At 37.1% G+C, this 18,413-nt stretch overlaps 1 protein-coding gene across 4 annotated transcripts in view; it reads right to left on the reverse strand.

Annotated features, from left to right (window-relative positions):
• Positions 1 to 2,231: 2,231 nt before the first annotated feature.
• Positions 2,232 to 18,413, reverse strand: part of LOC117337859 (coiled-coil domain-containing protein 186-like) — a 41,099-nt gene continuing 24,917 nt past the window's right edge. For 3 of the 4 annotated variants that reach the window (XM_033898993.1, XM_033898992.1, XM_033898990.1), the window contains exons 2-13: positions 14,740 to 14,827; positions 13,262 to 13,445; positions 12,963 to 13,102; positions 11,673 to 11,768; positions 11,020 to 11,163; positions 10,605 to 10,748; positions 9,816 to 9,931; positions 8,770 to 8,854; positions 7,099 to 7,702; positions 6,263 to 6,367; positions 5,578 to 5,684; positions 2,232 to 5,035 (exon numbers count right to left, since the gene is read on the reverse strand). In XM_033898993.1, the coding sequence (XP_033754884.1) occupies positions 4,964 to 5,035; positions 5,578 to 5,684; positions 6,263 to 6,367; positions 7,099 to 7,702; positions 8,770 to 8,854; positions 9,816 to 9,931; positions 10,605 to 10,748; positions 11,020 to 11,163; positions 11,673 to 11,768; positions 12,963 to 13,102; positions 13,262 to 13,445; positions 14,740 to 14,827 (1,885 nt within the window). In that variant the 3' untranslated portion in view covers positions 2,232 to 4,963. The remainder of the gene's footprint in view (positions 5,036 to 5,577; positions 5,685 to 6,262; positions 6,368 to 7,098; positions 7,703 to 8,769; positions 8,855 to 9,815; positions 9,932 to 10,604; positions 10,749 to 11,019; positions 11,164 to 11,672; positions 11,769 to 12,962; positions 13,103 to 13,261; positions 13,446 to 14,739; positions 14,828 to 18,413) is intronic. The other variant, XM_033898991.1, reaches the window with a different exon arrangement.

Here is an 18,413-nt window from a genome sequence, read left to right on the forward strand (position 1 = left end):
TACTTACTCGAAATGTCGACTTAATAACTCGAAATTTCTCGAGTTATTAAGTCGACATTTCGAGTTAGTTAGTCGAAATTTCGAGTTATTAACACGAAAAAATGAATTAATTTTTTTGCTTCATGGCCCTAATGCTCTTATAAGATTAAGATTAAGATCTGTATAAGATTGTTCTCCAGACCAACCGACCATTTTACGTATAATGTAAAGTACTGCGAAAACACCCGGAAAATATATTGACAATAAAATAGAATATGAGTATCCGGTACACAGACTTGGCGACAGACAATGGCTATAGCTCATTTGATTTTGATGTGGCGTAAAATAGACGTCAATTATTGGTAATTAGTATATTCCCTCAATGATTGTAGAGAGGTTTAGCAGTTACCTTATATGTACGTGTACGGTACACATAGGTTACACTTTTAGTAAACTACATGTACGTGTAGGATACAGGTAAAATTGTTAAGGTGTACATGTATTTCTTGTGCCAACTGAACTCAATAATTTTCAGGCAATTGGAAAACTGTTTTTCACAGTTTTAGTTGCATTAGTCGGTCATGGGCCGACAAAAGTTGTCCAGATTAAGATAACCGATGCCACAGGTTGAACAATGGATTTATTTTATTATTTTCTGCTCATAGATTCGATCAGTAAACTACTTAACTTGGCATCGAATATGTTTCATGTGAATAGTGTCGTTTTTGAGGTAAGCAAAATTCACTTTTGTTTTGTTTCGTTTTTAATTTCTTGTGGGTTTTTTTTTATCTTTTTTTTTCTGCTTAGCAAAGAGACGAATTCTTTCTCGTACCTTTCTAAGCGGAGTCAGATCTTCATTGTGTACATTTGAATACTGCGTGTAAGAGTTAACCTCTGTGAAAGGGGCCGCGGTGACCGAGTGGTTAAGGTGTCCCGACACTTTATCACTAGCCCTCCGCCTCTGGGTTGCGAGTTCGAAACCTACGTGGGGCAGTTACCAGGTACTGACCGTAGGCCGGTGGTTTTTCTCCGGGTACTCCGGCTTTCCTCCACCTTCAAAACCTGGCACGTCCTTAAATGACACTGGCTGTTAATAGGACGTTAAACAAAACAAACCAAACAAACCAAATATCCCCTGTGAGCGATGTCAGGAGGGACACAGGAAAACATTCTGATATATCAGAGTTACTTCCCTTTGTTTAATTTTGACACTGGCTGTTAATAGGACGTTAAACAAAACAAACCAAACAAACCAAATATCCCCTGTGAGCGATGTCAGGAGGGACACAGGAAAACATTCTGATATATCAGAGTTACTTCCCTTTGTTTAATTTTGTCACAGGACTGGTGCCAGGTATGATAATCGGACAAAACACAATAATGTATTGCATTATTTTATGCTAAATGATTTCATGACATTTGTGACACTTTTTTTTCTTCAAATGTCAAAAATCTTGATTGGAGGTGAAATTTCTCTACTAAGCTAGGATTCTACAACCACTTAATATGTGCAGATAATTGTAGCCTTTTTTTCCATCGTTTGACTTTTGTGAATGAGGTTATCATTAAGCCTCAGAGCAATACATGATGCTCATTCCTGATGTTGCTGATCTGTACGACATTGTTGTCAATCATACATGGTGACTTTTTCATTAGAAGTATACTGAATATAAATATTTGATGGCATTGAATTTATAGATATTTTCATTGTATTTATAGATATTTCCATTGAATTTATAGATATTTCCATTGTATTTATAGATATTTCCGTTGTATTTATAGATATTTCCATTGTATTTATATATATTTCCACTTTATCTATATATATTTCCATTTTATTTATAGATATTTCCATTGTATATATATATATTTCAATTGTATTTATAGATATTTTCATTGCATTTATAGATATTTTCATAGTATTTTATAGATATTTTCATTGCATTTATAGATATTTCCATTGTATTCATAGATATTTCCATTGTATTTATAGATATTTTCATTGTATTTAAAGATATTTTCATTGTATTAATAGATATTTCCATTGTACTTATAGATATGTCCATTGTATGTATAGATATTTTCATTGTACTTATAGATATGTCCATTGTATTTATAGATATTTCCATTGTATTTATAGATATTTCCGATATCTTTGATGTTGTCCTTGGACTCCTGTGTGTATTTGATAAACAAGATGGCGTCCCCTGGAGGTACAGGTATATGTAGTTTGAAGGGAAAACAACACAAACTTTCCGATATCTTATCTGCTTTATTTGTGTACTTCTAAGACCTCATGCATATGTTGTTTTCAACTTTAACAGCAAGATATATTCATAATGCGATATTTCGTATCGACATATTTCCTGAAGTCCGTGAAACCTGGGAACCATGGATTCTTCACACTGTGATAAAAATCGATTATAATGATATGTTTAAATGTCATACTATGACAGTCACCGTCTGTTATAGAGAAGTTTGGTAACCTCAGCAATAACATGAATACATACATAACTTATACATGATTAATTAAACAAGAATTAAAGGGGCATTCCTTCGTTTGGACAATAGAAACATGCAAAATTTCTGTTGATGAAATCGGTGTTCGAATTTGTCTTACATGAGTTCCTACTAGGAATAAAATTAAAGCCAAAATGTACAGAAAAATGACGGATCGTACACAAATATCATCTGTCTTTGCGGTAATTAGTGATACTTCGGGGCGAATTAAGAAGTTTTAGGATTTAATACTTGAAGCCCTTCGGTTTCCCTTGAGAGTAAAACTGACTTATTAATGTAAGGATTATACATTTTACTACTTGGGAGAAATACATATTTTCCATTAAGTTCCATTTTGACGACCTGAACTTTATTCAAACGAAGGAATTTCCCTATAACAGAACTCTAAACATGTTAATGATAGCATTTTTAACATCTCACAACAATTGGATGTTAACAATAGTCAGGAAGCTCTCGTAGCACGTCATCACACGGTTATTTGTACATTTACTAGAGAACTAACATTCATGTGACGTCACTATATGTATGCTTCATAGAGAGTGCAACTCATATGACGTCGTTTTTGGACATTGCCAGAGACCTAACACTTATATGACGTCACTATTTGTACATAACTAGAGACCTAACACTCATATGAAGTAACTACTTAAACATTTCTATAAACGTAAAAATCATATAACATCACTTTTTTATATTACTAGACTTATCACTCAAATGACGTCACTATTTGTACATTTCTAGAGACATAACATTCATATGACGTAACTATTTGTACATTACTAGAGAACTAACATTCATATGACGTCACTACTTGTACATTTCTCGAGACTGCCTTACACTTATATGACGTAAGTACTTCTACATTACTAAAGACCTAACACTCATTTGACGTCACTATTTCTAGATTTCTATAGACGTAACACTCAATTTACGTCACTATTTGTACACTACTAGATATCTAACACTCATATGACGTCACTCATACTTTGTATGACGTCATTCTTTGTACATTTCTAGAGACCTAACAGTCATATAATGTTTGACGTCATTATTTGATATGACGTCATTATTTGTACATTACTAGAGACATAACACATTATTAAAGATTGGAATTCGCCTTGAAGGAGATAAAACAGTGTGACCTTGACCTTGACTTTCCAGGTCAAATTTGTCTCAATCACAAATAAACGCTTTTGTGATTGATGTTTACCCGAATATAATTATGACCTTGACCGTATACCTAAGGAAGCACTTGGTGTTATGGAATGTATTCGATGACCTTGACCTTTTAATAAGAGTCCTTGACCTGATACCACAAAACAAACACATAAATACCAACATTATTCATTATTGCTTCATGATTTTATAGTCAATGTTTACTTTAGGAGAGGAAGATTAAAACCTTTTTTAAAAGTTAATGACCATGTAGATAATTTATATTGCACAAGCTGGGCCTAGGTGGTCCAGCGTTCAGAAATACAAGAAAAAGAAATATCACTACTTTCTGAATCCTAGATTTAACACCGTGGTCAAAGATGGCTGGCTGGCTGTCTGGCAGGCTGACATTGTTCTTTATATCTCAAAATAAAATGGTGTACTGTATGTTTACAGGTGACAGGCGGAAACGTGTATACCTAGATATCTTTTATCTCTTGAAATACTGTTAATTATAGATACAGGCTATACTGAATGTGAAATATTATGGATTGTACAAAATATCATATCTCTATGTAACGGCTAAACGATAATGTTGACCTATAAAGCTCATGTTGCTGTTGACCGTGGTGTCAACATCATGTTGACTTCTACAGCTCATGTGGGTGTTGACTGTGGTGTCAACATCATGTTGATCTATAAAGCTCCTGTGTGTGGGTGTTGAATGTGGTGTCAACATCATGTTGACCTATAAAGCTCCTTTAAGTGTTTACTGGTGTCAACAACATGTTGACTTCTACATCTGCTGTATGTGTTGACTGTAGTGTCAACATCATGTTGACTTCTACAGCTCCTGTGTGTGGGTGTTGACTGTGGTGTCAACATCATCTTGACCTATAAAGCTCCTTTAAGTGTTTACTGGTGTCAACAGCATGTTGACTTCTACAGCTCCTGTGGTTGTTGACCGTGGTGTCAACATCATGTTGACCTATAAAGCTCCTGTAAGTGTTGACTGGTGTCAACAACATGTTGACTTCTACATCTGCCGTATGTGCTGACTGTAGTGTCAACATCATGTTGATCTATAAAGCTCCTGTGTGTGGAGGTTGACTCTAGTGTCAACATCATCTAGACCTATAAAGCTCCTTTAAGTGTTTACTGGTGTCAACATCATGTTGACTTCTAGAGCTCCTGTGGTTGTTGACCGTGGTGTCAATATCATGTTGACTTCTACAGCTGTTGTGGGTGCTGACTCTAGTGTCAACATCATGTTGACCTATATAAATTCTTGTAGATGTTGACTGTGGTGTCATGTTGACCTTTCTTGATCCTGTGTCAAGTGTTTACACAGTAAGGATGACAACAGTTTGTATTTTCCATCCTGAATTGGAAAAAAAACACAGATTCATCATCAGATTTCCTTATCATTATCTGAGGAACTGGAAAAAACATCCAGTGTAAATCATACTTTATATAGAAATATATTGCTTGTACATAACAAATAATTTCATGGTTTGGAAAATGTTTTCAACAGAAAAAACTTTCAACTTGAAACTAGAAATTGTTGGATGTGTAGACCTTAGGATTCAGTATTTAAACTCATTCCAAAGATTTGTTTTCACATGATCCCCTTTTCTATATTATTTTCTGAAAAGAAGCCACTTGTCATTGTGTAATTGAAATTGGTGTGAAAATGATCATATTTTGCGTCAAATTGGTATAACGGATATGATAAAAGTTCTTCCGAACATGATCTTAAAATGCAGGTATATAATTACAGTTTAAACTTTACCCTAGTCCGAGTTTCCTCTGGCCCCGACACCAGACATGGTGTCAGGGCCAGAGGAAACTCAGGCTAATGTTACCCCCAAAGTAATTTGCAGTCAGTATCTTATCTATGACAGTATCTTTGACAGGCCTCACCTCAACATCCAGCACAGAAGTGGCGTCAAGTAGTTTGAAGAATTTTCCCTGATCAAATGGTGTATACATGTATCTTTTTCCTTTGTACATACCGTCCGTCTCGCCCACTACAATATAGATAATATTAGAATGTTTAAATAAACTTCGTCAGTCTATAACTCACCAAAAACGCAGTATATGTCATACCTGTCTGAGAAAAATAACTTATACCAAAACAGCGATTTCCCACCACCAATCAGAAACTTATGGAAGGGTCTTATTTAGGATAGATATGGTAGTACACACGTAGAGGGGCTTATGCTAGGATCAATACGGTATTAAATACTAGGGGAGGGGGTGGGGCTTATGTTAGGATCAATACGGTACTAAACACTTAGGGGAGGGGCTTATATTAGGATCAATACGGTACTAAACTTTTACACTCGGGGAGGGGGCTTATGTTAGGACCAATACGGTACTAAACTTTTACACTCGGGGAGGGGGCTTATGTTATGACCAACACGGTACTAAACTTTTACACTCGGGGAGGGGGCTTATGTTAGGACCAATACGGTACTAAACTTTTACACTCGGGGAGGGGGCTTATGTTAGGACCAATACGGTACTAAACTTTTACACTCGGGGAGGGGGCTTTTCAAGGCTACATACGGTAGTTGATGTCGTCAAACAGAAGTTTTGTTTTTACCTGGGTCGTCAAGCCTGACTCCTACAAACATTCTGGGATCAAAGCCAGGTTTGTCGAGAGTTCCCCGATACTTGACGATGCCTGTGTATATCTTCGGCTTTGGAACTGAAATAAAAACACAACTTTATCATAATCTCAGTTGTGTAGGTCATAGTTCAAAAGGTTTTAGTGACATTTGTGATTCAACGTCTTCGCGTATGCACATTGACCACAGAGGTATGATCCTACATACTTACAGCAAGATTGTCTCGGGGAACATTTATAGAAACACACATATACACATACATTCATAAACCTGAAATCTTCCATGACTTTTGAGATACAATTATGATCTTAATTTGTTTTCATGGCTAGGTTTGTTTTGGTTTTATTTATTTTGTTTAACGTCCTATTAGCAGTCATGGTAATTAAAGGACGTGCTTGGTTTTGGAGGTGACGTTACCCGGAGAAAAACCGCCGACCTACGGTCAGTACCAGGCAACTGCAGGGGCCGTGGTGGCTGAGTGGTTAAGGTGTCCCGACACTTTAACACTAGCCCTCCACCTCTGGGTTGCGAGTTCGAAACCTACGTGGGGCAGTTGCCAGGTACTGACCGTAGGCCAGTGGTGTTTCTCCGGGTACTCCGGCTTTCCTCCACCTCCAAAACCTGGCACGTCCTTAAATGACCCTGGCTGTTAATAGGCGTTAAACAAAAAACAAACAAAACTTCAGGAAATAAAAAAAATCCATCAAAGATGGCCCTATAACCGATATTCAGACTGACAGATTCATGATGATTAAAAAAGAAATAAGGAAAGGGAAAAAATCATGATGGTGATTCATCGAAATCTACTCACCGATCTTTTTGCCGTAACGCGGTGGTTTCTGAGGTATGCTAAATAAAATCCTATCTCCGGGTGACACGAATGTACACAGAATATCCTCTTTCTCTCGTGATGAAAGTTTTGCAAGCTTAGACATTAAATTTGTACTCATAGCATCGTCGGCGTTGTCAGAAGACATTGACGACAAGTCACTACTCATTGACAGTTCTGACCTTGACCTTCGTATCCATGGTGATGTCCCGCGTGGGGACTGTGTTCTTTGACTAACGCAATCATAATTCATACAGTTCCTACTATGTACAACGCCATCTGTTGTATCGAAACTGTTACTGAGATGTTTGCGGTCCATGGAAGATAGCCGTCCCGAGGAATGCTCGCTTGGTTGCTGTGAACGTTTGGATAAGGAGGAATGAGTCCGAGTATTGCCTGCCTCCTTGAAAGAGGATGTCCGTTTCACAGTAGGTCTTACGATGGCAGTTTTCGTGCGCATATCTTCATTGCCGTCAGACAAAAGTTCCTGGAAGATACTTGCAGACACTGGACGTTTTCTATAATAGGGCTCTTTTTCCATATCCGTGGAATAAGGGTGTCTGTTGACATCAATGCCAGGTCCATTCTAGAAAATCAGAATATGATAAATTCATTAATACATTCACTTGAATTTGATGATGTTGTTAGGTTACAGAATATCTATATTATGGAAACGAGAAAATGTTGGGGCATCAATTGTTGATGGTGTGAATTTGGCGAGTATATATCTGATGGAAACGAGGCTATGTTGGGGCATGAATTGTTTGTTATATAAATTAGTCTGGCGAGTATATATCTGATTGAAATGAGGCAATGTTGGGGCATCAATTGTTGATGGTGTGAATTTGGCGAGAATATATCTGATGGAAACGAGAAAATGTTGGAGCATCTATTGTTGAGGATGTGAACTAGTCGGCCCAGTATATGAAAGAAAATGTTCTAGAATTTTTTACTTTATTTGTTATCAAGTCTTTATTGAAATTTGATATTTCTGTTTGTTATCCAGCTGTGCAAAATGATGAAAAATTGATTGATATAGACAATCTCAAAATCTGATTAAAATCAGCTGTTACATGGCTACGTTTACTACGTAATACGACTGAACAATCTGCACTTAGAGCTGAATGTCGGGTCTAACAACAATTAACATATACACAGTTTTTACAATGATCATACTCCGATTGTTTAGAGGAACAAGGACGTATCTCCAACATGGAGTGCTTAGAAGTAAAGGGCCGTATCTCAAATTTATCCATTTTTAGATTTTGATAAATTACAACTACGAGTGAGATTTTCTTATAGAATTTGTACATTATATCAATTGAAATGGTCTAATTCTGTTAAAATACTATGTAATTTAAAAGAATTAGACAATTTCCATTGATATAAAGTACAAATTCTATAAGAAATGCTCAGTCGGGATTGTAATTTATCAAAATCAAAAAATTGATAAATTTGAGTCACGGCCCTTTACGGCACTCCATGTTGGAGATACGTCTCTGTTCCTCTCAACAATCGAGTCTCTATGATGATCACAACATATACATTTAGATAAAACTGAATGTGGAAAAAAGCTCAGCATTAACAAAACACAAATATCACTGGTGATGTTTTAATATACATTCTTATTTCACAATAAGCTAGTATACTTACATTGTGTTTTCCTTTGTTTCGGCCCGGCTGTGGCCTTTCCATACTGCCGAATGTATCGTACTCGTTAAATGTGTGGTCACTGGAGCTGAAAAATAAACGAGTATGAAACTTTCTTGTTCTGTACAATGCTGCTTCCTACATACACAAGAGGTCCATAGGGCATGCATCACTCACCTGGGTAATTCAGTGATAAATGGCAACACTCTCGTTAAGATCTTATCGCAAATGGTTTCGTCTTCTAGTATTATTCTGTCAAATAACATTTAGCTTTCTGGTCCCAAAATGATCCAAAGCAAAACTTCAGTCGGGGACACTAAAGTTTCCTTGATAACCAATTTTGGCTTCCTCTATTGGACCCAGCCCCTTTGCCTCCTTGTCGTAGATATGGTAAACGTTATCAAATTACCTTCGCCGAAGAATGCTCTGCATAGATTTTAATGAAAATCCCTTTATCCAAACAGAAGAAGAAGCGTTTTGTAAAAAATAAATAAATAAAATTATTCCCCTAATTGGGCACTGCCTCTCAGGACCTAGGGGCTAAGACCTATCAATTATATAAAACTGAGCTACCTTCAACACAATTAAGGGTGGTTAAGCCAGACCATTTGATAAAACCCCTACACCCAAGACGAAGAACTAGTTAAAAGCTACCTCACTGCCCCTATTCGAAAAAATAAAATAAAAATACCCCCCCCCCCCCCCCCCCCAACAAAAACAAAACAAAACAAAAACAAAACAAAAACGTTTGCTTCATCCATAGATACTTCAGACCATATTAGGACAAAAACGTATCTTCCTACATCTATTAGAAGAGGGCTTTTAAAATCCTCTATCACACCCTGTCACTCCGGTCCCCAGGGGAGCCAAATCCTCTATGTATACCACATTCAGACCGAATTCTATTTAACTCCAACAGAAGAAGAAGTACAAAATGTACTTTAAACAAATTATTTCTAATACCCCTTTTGGGCCCCGCTCCTCAGACCTGTGGAGAGCCAGATCACATTGCATACAAACTTAGTTCCCCTACCCCCGGGGATGCTTACCTGAGGTTGCCATTGGAGGTACAGTGTGATTGTTGGTTTCCTATCTTCTCCAACCGACGTACAATTTTGTCTATCTGTTCCTTTTCTGTCGACTGTTTCATGCTCGTGATCACATCCTTAAATAAAGGGAGACAACCATAGATAAACTTGATGATAATGTTACTGACACAGTTTGATATTTATACACCAGGGCCTAGAGTCAACAAAGGTATCTAGCTGATAAATAGTAAGTTCATTTATGGAATAATTAAATTTTTGTAAATTTCTGGTTTCCAATACAGGCTCAGTTCACCTTTGCCTGAGTTATCTCCCTCTAGGTTACGAGTATTCACCTTGGCCAGAGTGATCTCACCCTGTGTCCCAATATTTAACTTGGCCAGAGTGATCTCCCCCTGGGTACTGGCCAGAGTGATCTCCCCCTGTGTCCCAATATTTAACTTGGACAGAGTAATCTCCCCCTGTGTCCGAGTATTTACCATGGCGAGAGTGATCTTCCCCTGGGTTCCCAGTATTCACCTTAGGCAGAGTTATCTTCCCCTGGGTCACAATATTTATCTAGGTCAGAGTGATCCCTCCCGGGTTCTCAGTATTCAACTTTGCCAGAGTTATCTCCCCCTGGGTCCCAATATTTACCTTGGCCAGAGTGATCTTCCCCTGGGTCACAATATTTACCTAAGCCAGAGTTATCTCCCCCTGGGTCACAATATTTACCTTGGCCAGAGTGATCTCCCCCTGGGTCACAATATTTACCTAAGCCAGAGTTATCTCCCCCTGGGTCCCAATATTTACCTTGGCCAGATCTAAGGCTTTCGACTTCTGTATAATAAGGAAGTCCTTTCCCTGTAAGAGTTTTTTGAGTGTAGACACTTCATACTGGGCAATGTCCATCTCCTCTTTAAGGTTTTCTGACCGTGATGCTGACCTCTCGGACTCCTGGAAAGTACCCATAATGCATTATGTTAATACATTTTGCTCAATGTCACAGTACCGGCGGAGGTAAAAGGAAAGCAGGTATTTTTAATATCAGGTTATCAAATAAGAGGTTGAAGTATTGAATTTCAATTGTTTAGTACATTATAATTACGAAAGTATATTACTAGGGATAGACTGTTTAAGATTAACTTGAAGTCTTCAATTTTGGATTGATAATAAGATAAATTGCAAAACAAAAAACAAAAACAAACAAAAAACAGGTGGTACACACTCTGAGTTGCTCTCGGTATTCCCGGACCGCCTTTCTGGATGTCGCCAGTAATATTGTCTTCTCATCTACATCTTTTTGCAGGCTCTGCAGTTTCTCTTCTCTTTCCTTAATCTCCTCTTTCAATTTGGGAATTGTTTCCAAATTCTTATCAGGGAAGATAAATGAATAATTATTTCTAAACTTAATTTTACATCTTTAAAAATAAATGGTTGCAATTTTTTTTATATTGAGTCTTCTTAAAGCTATTTGCTAAATATATAGATACATAATATATTGTTAGTGTATATAATGATAATATTTATGTGTATTCAATTGAAAAAACATTTGAAAATAAAAATAAATACAATTACAGGATTGACCTGTTTGGGAAAGTCACATGACTGGGAAGGTCACATGACTGTGTCACATGACTGGGGAGGTCACATGACTATGTAACATGAATGGGGAGGTCATATGACTGTGACATGAATGAGGTCACATGACTGTGTCACATGACTTGGAAGGTCACAAGACTGTGTCACATGATTGGGGAGGTCACATTCTATTTCATTGAAGTACCGTGGGGGTAACTCTATATATACTATTTTCACAAAAAATATTGTACATAATAATGTTAACGGATAAATCCATAATACCACATTTACACTTATTACCTTTTCAATATTTTCATTCTTCATCAGTTCCTGTCGTACTTGATATTTTAGGTCCTGCATCTTATTCTCCAGGTCTCTCACTTCCTTGTTTGTTTGCTACAAATTAAATCATACACATCAGTGTAATAATTGTTATTCTACCATGTTTGCTATGCGACGCCAGTTTTGATTGGTTTAAAACCATGTATTATTTTCCAATAATACACGCTCGTGCCAATAATACACGCTCGTGCCATTAACACACGCTCGTGAGTCACGGCTGTTACAATTTCATATATATCTAATATTCACAATATTCACACACTTCATATAAGGTTACCATAGCCGAATGGGCTAATGGGTTAGTCTTTCATTAATTTTTTATCACGACGCGAGTTCGAATCTTTTTTTTTTAATTTTCAAAATCAATGCCATATGATAGATGCTCTTGATCGTAAAACTGTAGTGCCTGTAAAGAGATGTATATTTCATCAGCAAATAATGCAATACTCAAGAAATAAATAACAAGGTTTTCCTGGGGTTTCTTTGCTGTTTTTCTATTAGAAAGAGGTCGATCTCAGAACTAAACAGTACATGGTAGAATAGAAATAATCAACTTTGACTCGTGTATTGTTACAGAATATACAACTCGGACTCGGATATTTTGCAATTTTAATTAACAACTCAGGCCTGCGGCCTTCGTTATTAATTTAATTGCAAAATATCCTCGTCCTCGTTGTATATCCTGCAACAATACACGAATCATCGTTAATTATTTCTTAAGTAAACCTGACAGACACACTCTCTTTTATTTCTCAGCATCAGTCACAACCAATCAAAATTTACATCAGTAACAACCAATCAAATTGTATATCAGTCACAACCAATCAAACTGTATATCAGTCACAACCAATCAAACTGTATGTTAGTTGCATTCAATTCAATTCTACATCAGTTACAACTAATTCAATTCAATTTTTCATCGGTTACAATCAATCAAATGCTGCATTAGTAACAACCAAGCAAATTGTTCATCAGTTACAACATATCAAATTCTACATCAGTTACAACCAGTCAATCATGCTTTTGAAGTTTTGTAAGGTTTATTATGGTCCTGAGAAATAAACTTCGTGTAATATAATGATCATACAGAGTTATGAAATTGATGACTTTGAGAAATAGTGAAGAACAATGACAATAAGTGTATATGCTAGGCTGTTGGTTCATGTATGGGTTTTTTTTTTCTTGAGTGTGTACATGTGTACCATGACGTATGTAAACAGAGATACAGCATGTCGACTTTAACATTACCTGTAACTTCTTCTCCGTCTCATCCTGTTCTAACGTTAAAGTCCTAATTTCGTGTTCCCTCCCTCGGAGTTGTGATAGAGTCGACTCCAACACCTGTTTGGTCGACTCCAGAATCAATTCAGCCTTATCTACTTCAGATGCTGAAATCAGAAAAAAAAAACTTTTATCTTTCTAAAAACAAAACGTTCACGCTCCACTCAACTATGAAAACAAGACCACAGCTCCTCACCTCAAAAATGCAGTATGTAGGACCATTTACTGAGACGGTCAGTAAGGAGAAGGTGAGTTTGGATTCTTACCTCTGATTTCTAGATTCCGTACACGGTCTTCCATGAAACGTGTGTCGCGCTGAAACTTCTCAATCTGTTCTGTTTTTTTCTTGCTCTCCAGACGTAGTTTGTCGTTTTGTTCAGTTGTCTTGAGGAGTTTCTGACTTGCATCACTTTGGCCCAAGTACATGTGATCAACCTTTCTCTTGAGCGCCTGTGACCAATAACACAATGAGTGAGATATTACAGTGGTCATTTATTTATTACAGTGGTCATTTATTTATTACAGTGGTCGTGGTCATTTATTTATTACAGTGTTCATTTATTTATTACAGTGGTCATTTATTTATTACAGTGGTCATTTTAGTACGACGTATCAAACTTATTTTAATGATTAACAGACTTACATTTAGTCCGTTAAACATTGGAAAAAAACAGTGACTGTAAGTCGGTCGGACTTTAAATGTAAACTTTATTTTATTACAACAATTGCGAAACAAGTTATATCAACCCTTATCAATCACGCTTGTTGGCCCGGATGGAAACGCGCGAGGGGTCTTACTGTGGGAGGAAACCGGAGTACCCGGGGAAAACCCACGTGGTCGGGCAGGTGACCCATACTTTTCACGTCCGATCGGGGAATCGAACCCCGGCCGCCTAGGTGAAAGGCAAGTGTGTTACAACTGTGCCACCTGGCCACACAATGACTTAGTACAGAGTACTAGCGAAACATCTCCTTAATTAGCCATAAGATTCACTTAATGATGTCATTAATTATTCACACAAGCATAAATTGGTTGTCATTAATCTGATTGTTTCCCTTTGGAATATAATTACTTTATATATATATAAATTTTTGAAATATAGAAGTGACGTCAACTTATTGGACGGTTTTCAGTTTACTTATCTTTCGGCCAATCAGATTTTTCAACATAATAAGACATGTACATCAGTAACATAATATTGTGGACAGCGAATCACCTGTTGTGTATGTAGGTTGTGTGCGTTAATAGTATACAATCTAGGGGAGATAATCTAACTCCATATGTATATGAGTTATTCCCCTTTGTTGTAACTCATTTCGTTTGTAAGATACATTTTGATTATTCATATAAAGACTTGGAACTGGAAAGACGTTTGTGGTTTTGCTTGATGACATGTAACGTAAAGCGAGTTCCCATACCTCTCAACATTACACACCCTTGGGTATCGAAATATTGCATGAATCACATTAAATATAGTATGGTATGCGGTAAAACATGATACAACTATGTCATTATAATATTACACTGTCAATAAGGAAGAGCAGGTTATGCATGCATCCAGGTATGAATTTGAACGAACACATAAAATGTGCTACTCGCCTCAGACTGTCCAATATATTACACAACAGACAGTTTCCGCATGATAATCAGATTATAGAACAATAATAGCGTGAGCCCTGATAACTAATTACTAACGACGTAGATTATTAATATCAGGTAAATAGATATAACAGTGTAACCTACCTGATTATCCTCCAGCAGTTGTTCATATTTAGATTTGTAACTTTCTAACTCGTCAATTCGAGACTTCAACTCGTTCTTTTCTCTCTCCCTGAAACAAAAAAAAAAAGATAGTATATATTCAACATCGGAAAGTAGGCATTGTAACAGACTCACCTGTCCTCAGTCTACATTGTAACAGACACACCTGTCCCCAGTCTACATTGTAACAGAGGGGGCCGCGGTGGCCGAGTGGTTAGGGTGTCCCGACATTTAAATAACACTAGCCCTCCACCTCTGGGTTGCGAGTTCGAAACCTACGTGGGGCAGTTGCCAGGTACTGACCGTAGGCCGGTGGTTTTTCTCCGGGTACTCCGGCTTTCCTCCACCTCCAAAACCTGGCACGTCCTTAAATGACCCTAGCTGTTAATAGGACGTTAAACAAAAACAAACCAAACATTGTAACAGACACACCTGTCATCAGTCTACATTGTAACAGACACACCTGTCCCCAGTATACATTTTAACAGACACACCTGTCCCCAGTGTACATTGTAACAGATACACCTGTCCCCAGTCTACATTGTAACAGACACACCTGTCCCCAGTCTACATTGTAACAGACACACCTGTCCCCAGTCTACATTGTAACAGACACACCTGTACCCAGTCTACATTGTAACAGACACACCTGTCCCCAGTCTACATTGTAACAGACACACCTGTACACAGTCTACATTGTAACAGACACACCTGTCCTCAGTATACATTGTAACAGACACACCTGTACACAGTCTGCATTGTAACAGACACACCTGTCCCCAGTCTACATTGTAACAGACACACCTGTCCCCCGTCTACATTGTAACAGACACACCTGTACTTTACATAGTAACCCACCTGTAGTGTATATAAAGGAATTAAAAGCTAAAATTTCATTTTAATATCTTGATTTACATATCTTGTGAAAGTTGGCAGTTTCGGTTCCGTGGTCATCATGTTTTCCATGATAATGCCCAGGTAAAGCGCGCAGGATTAAAGCTAACGTTTCCTAGCCGTACAATAACAATCAAATTAGGCCCAATGTGTGTTTCCTTACATTGAAATCAATAAATTGCAGACATTCCACAATAAAAGCCGGACAGAAAAATAAGTCGGAGATCAATGACTTCCAACAGATAACACTGTTGGAACATCCGAAGATCCGCATCCAGATTTCCGTCCCACCATAACAACCTTATCTTCTCCCATAAATGTCGATATTAATGTGTCCAATACTTCTGTATCAGAATATCACACAGCCAATTTCCTGTATCAGTGAATGTAAAACAAATACCAGTTATTTTTTTTCCGGGACAGGTGTAACAACATTTCAACTTTCGTGAGATTTCCTATCTCATGTCCTGGAGAGGTGTATCAATATTTTACCTGTGAGATATTCTCATTTCATATCATAGACAGATGTATCCATATGAGACTTTGTGAGATTTCTTATCTTATACCTTGGACAGGTGTATAAATATTTTACCTTTGTGAGATTTTCTATCTAATACCCTAAATAGGTGTATCAATATTTTACCTGTGTGAGATTTTCTATCTAATACCCTAAATAGGTATATCAATATTTTACCAGTGTGAGAGTTCCTATCTCATACGCTTGACAGGTGTATCTACAGTTTTACCTGTGTGAGATTTCCTATCTCATACCCTAAATAGGTGTATCAATATTTTACCTGTGTGAGAGTTCCTATCTCATACGATAGACAGGTGTATCAATAGCTTTACATGTGTGAGAATTTCGTCAATAAAGTGATGTCATGTCAAATTTGTCTTGCATTGATGCAACATCAGTAATATATATATATGAGGGTAAATAAGGTAAGAAAATAAATACGCTCCCTGTGTAGTGATCCAGGAGTATCTCGACCCTCGGGGTAAGATTCTTAAGCTGCCGCACACTCTGTAGACCTCATGTTTGGCAAATTAAGAATACCCCCTCGAGTTGAGGTCACCCTACCTAATCCCCAAGGGGTGAAGGGGAGACATAATACTCATTCTATGTGGGATAGAACGGACAAATCACAAATTTACAACAATTATCGAACTTTGTGTATGGTAACTAGATAATCTTCCGTCTCGGATTGAGATCTGTGTCCCTCCGAAGGGTGTGAAGCATTCTAAAAGTCGAGTTCACAATTATAACAATGGCAATGACGTCACATCAACTCAACGTCAACAACTAGACTTGGGCTTGAATGGGGGCACGTGTCACAACTCACAAGGCGACACATGTCACTACACACATAATGACACATGTCATTACACATAGTCACACATGTCATTACACATAGTCACACGTCATTACACACATAATGACACATGTCACTACACACATACACGTCACTACACACATAGTGACACATGTCATTACACACATAATGACACATGTCACTACACACATACACATGTCATTACACACATAGTGACACATGTCATTACACATAGCGACACATGCCACTACACACATACCGACACATGTCACTACACACATAATGACACATGTCACTACACATAGTGACACATGTCACTACACACATAATGACACATGTCATTACACATAGTGACACATGTCACTACACACATAATGACACATGTCATTACACATAGTCACACATGTCATAACACACATAATGACATATCTCACTACACACATAGACACATGTCACTACACACATACCGACAAATGTCACTACACACATAATGACACATATCATTACACATAATGACACATGTCACTACACACATAGACACATGTCATTACACACATAGCGACACATGTCATTACACAAATAATGACATGTCAAAACCCATCGTGACACATGTCACAACACATAGTGAAACATGTCATTACACATAGTGACACATGTCATTACACATAGTGACATATGTCACTACACACATAATGACACATGTCACTACACACATACATATAATACTGGATGATTCCAAAATTCTTACAGTAAATAAATCCCTTCGTCTCAACACATACAAATGGAAATCAAAAGATAATGTGATTTATCCCACATTTGACTGTCTTTCAAAAGCCTTGAATGTTTTTCTGTCACAACATTAGTTAAATATAACTGTATACTGCAACTTGATCTTTATTTGGTTTCTTATTTGATCAAATCGACAGAACTTTTAAAAGGCCTTTCAGGAAACCAGTAACACAAACGATACAGGTATATAAGATACGCTATTTCTGACATACATTCTTACTTACCCTCTGTGTTTGGGACGATCACTTTTTTTGTAATAACTTCAGCTAAAAGTTATATTCAAAACGACTTAATTATGCATAACTTTTAAGATACAATATGGAGTTTTAAGATATCCGTTTGTTAACAGCTACAGAAATGATCAATGCCTTTAGGGCATACATGTCGTCAAGAGTAAGAACATCAAGGGGAACCAGTTGTTTTCAATAATATATACGGATTCTTTATTAAATTAAAGGTTTTTATCAATCTAATCAAAGGTTTTAAAATATTATCATTGTCATTTCATTTAGATGAAAATTCAAAATTGATGGTCGTCACTTTCATTTAATCCCACCCACTGACGGGATGACCCTTAAAAAAGAGCTTTGATAAATCACGTGACACTTTGGTGTTAGATGATAATCGTTTACTTCATCA

The sequence above is a fragment of the Pecten maximus genome, chromosome 11 (genome assembly GCF_902652985.1).
Source record: "Pecten maximus chromosome 11, xPecMax1.1, whole genome shotgun sequence".
NCBI classification, from domain to species: Eukaryota; Metazoa; Mollusca; class Bivalvia; order Pectinida; family Pectinidae; genus Pecten; species Pecten maximus.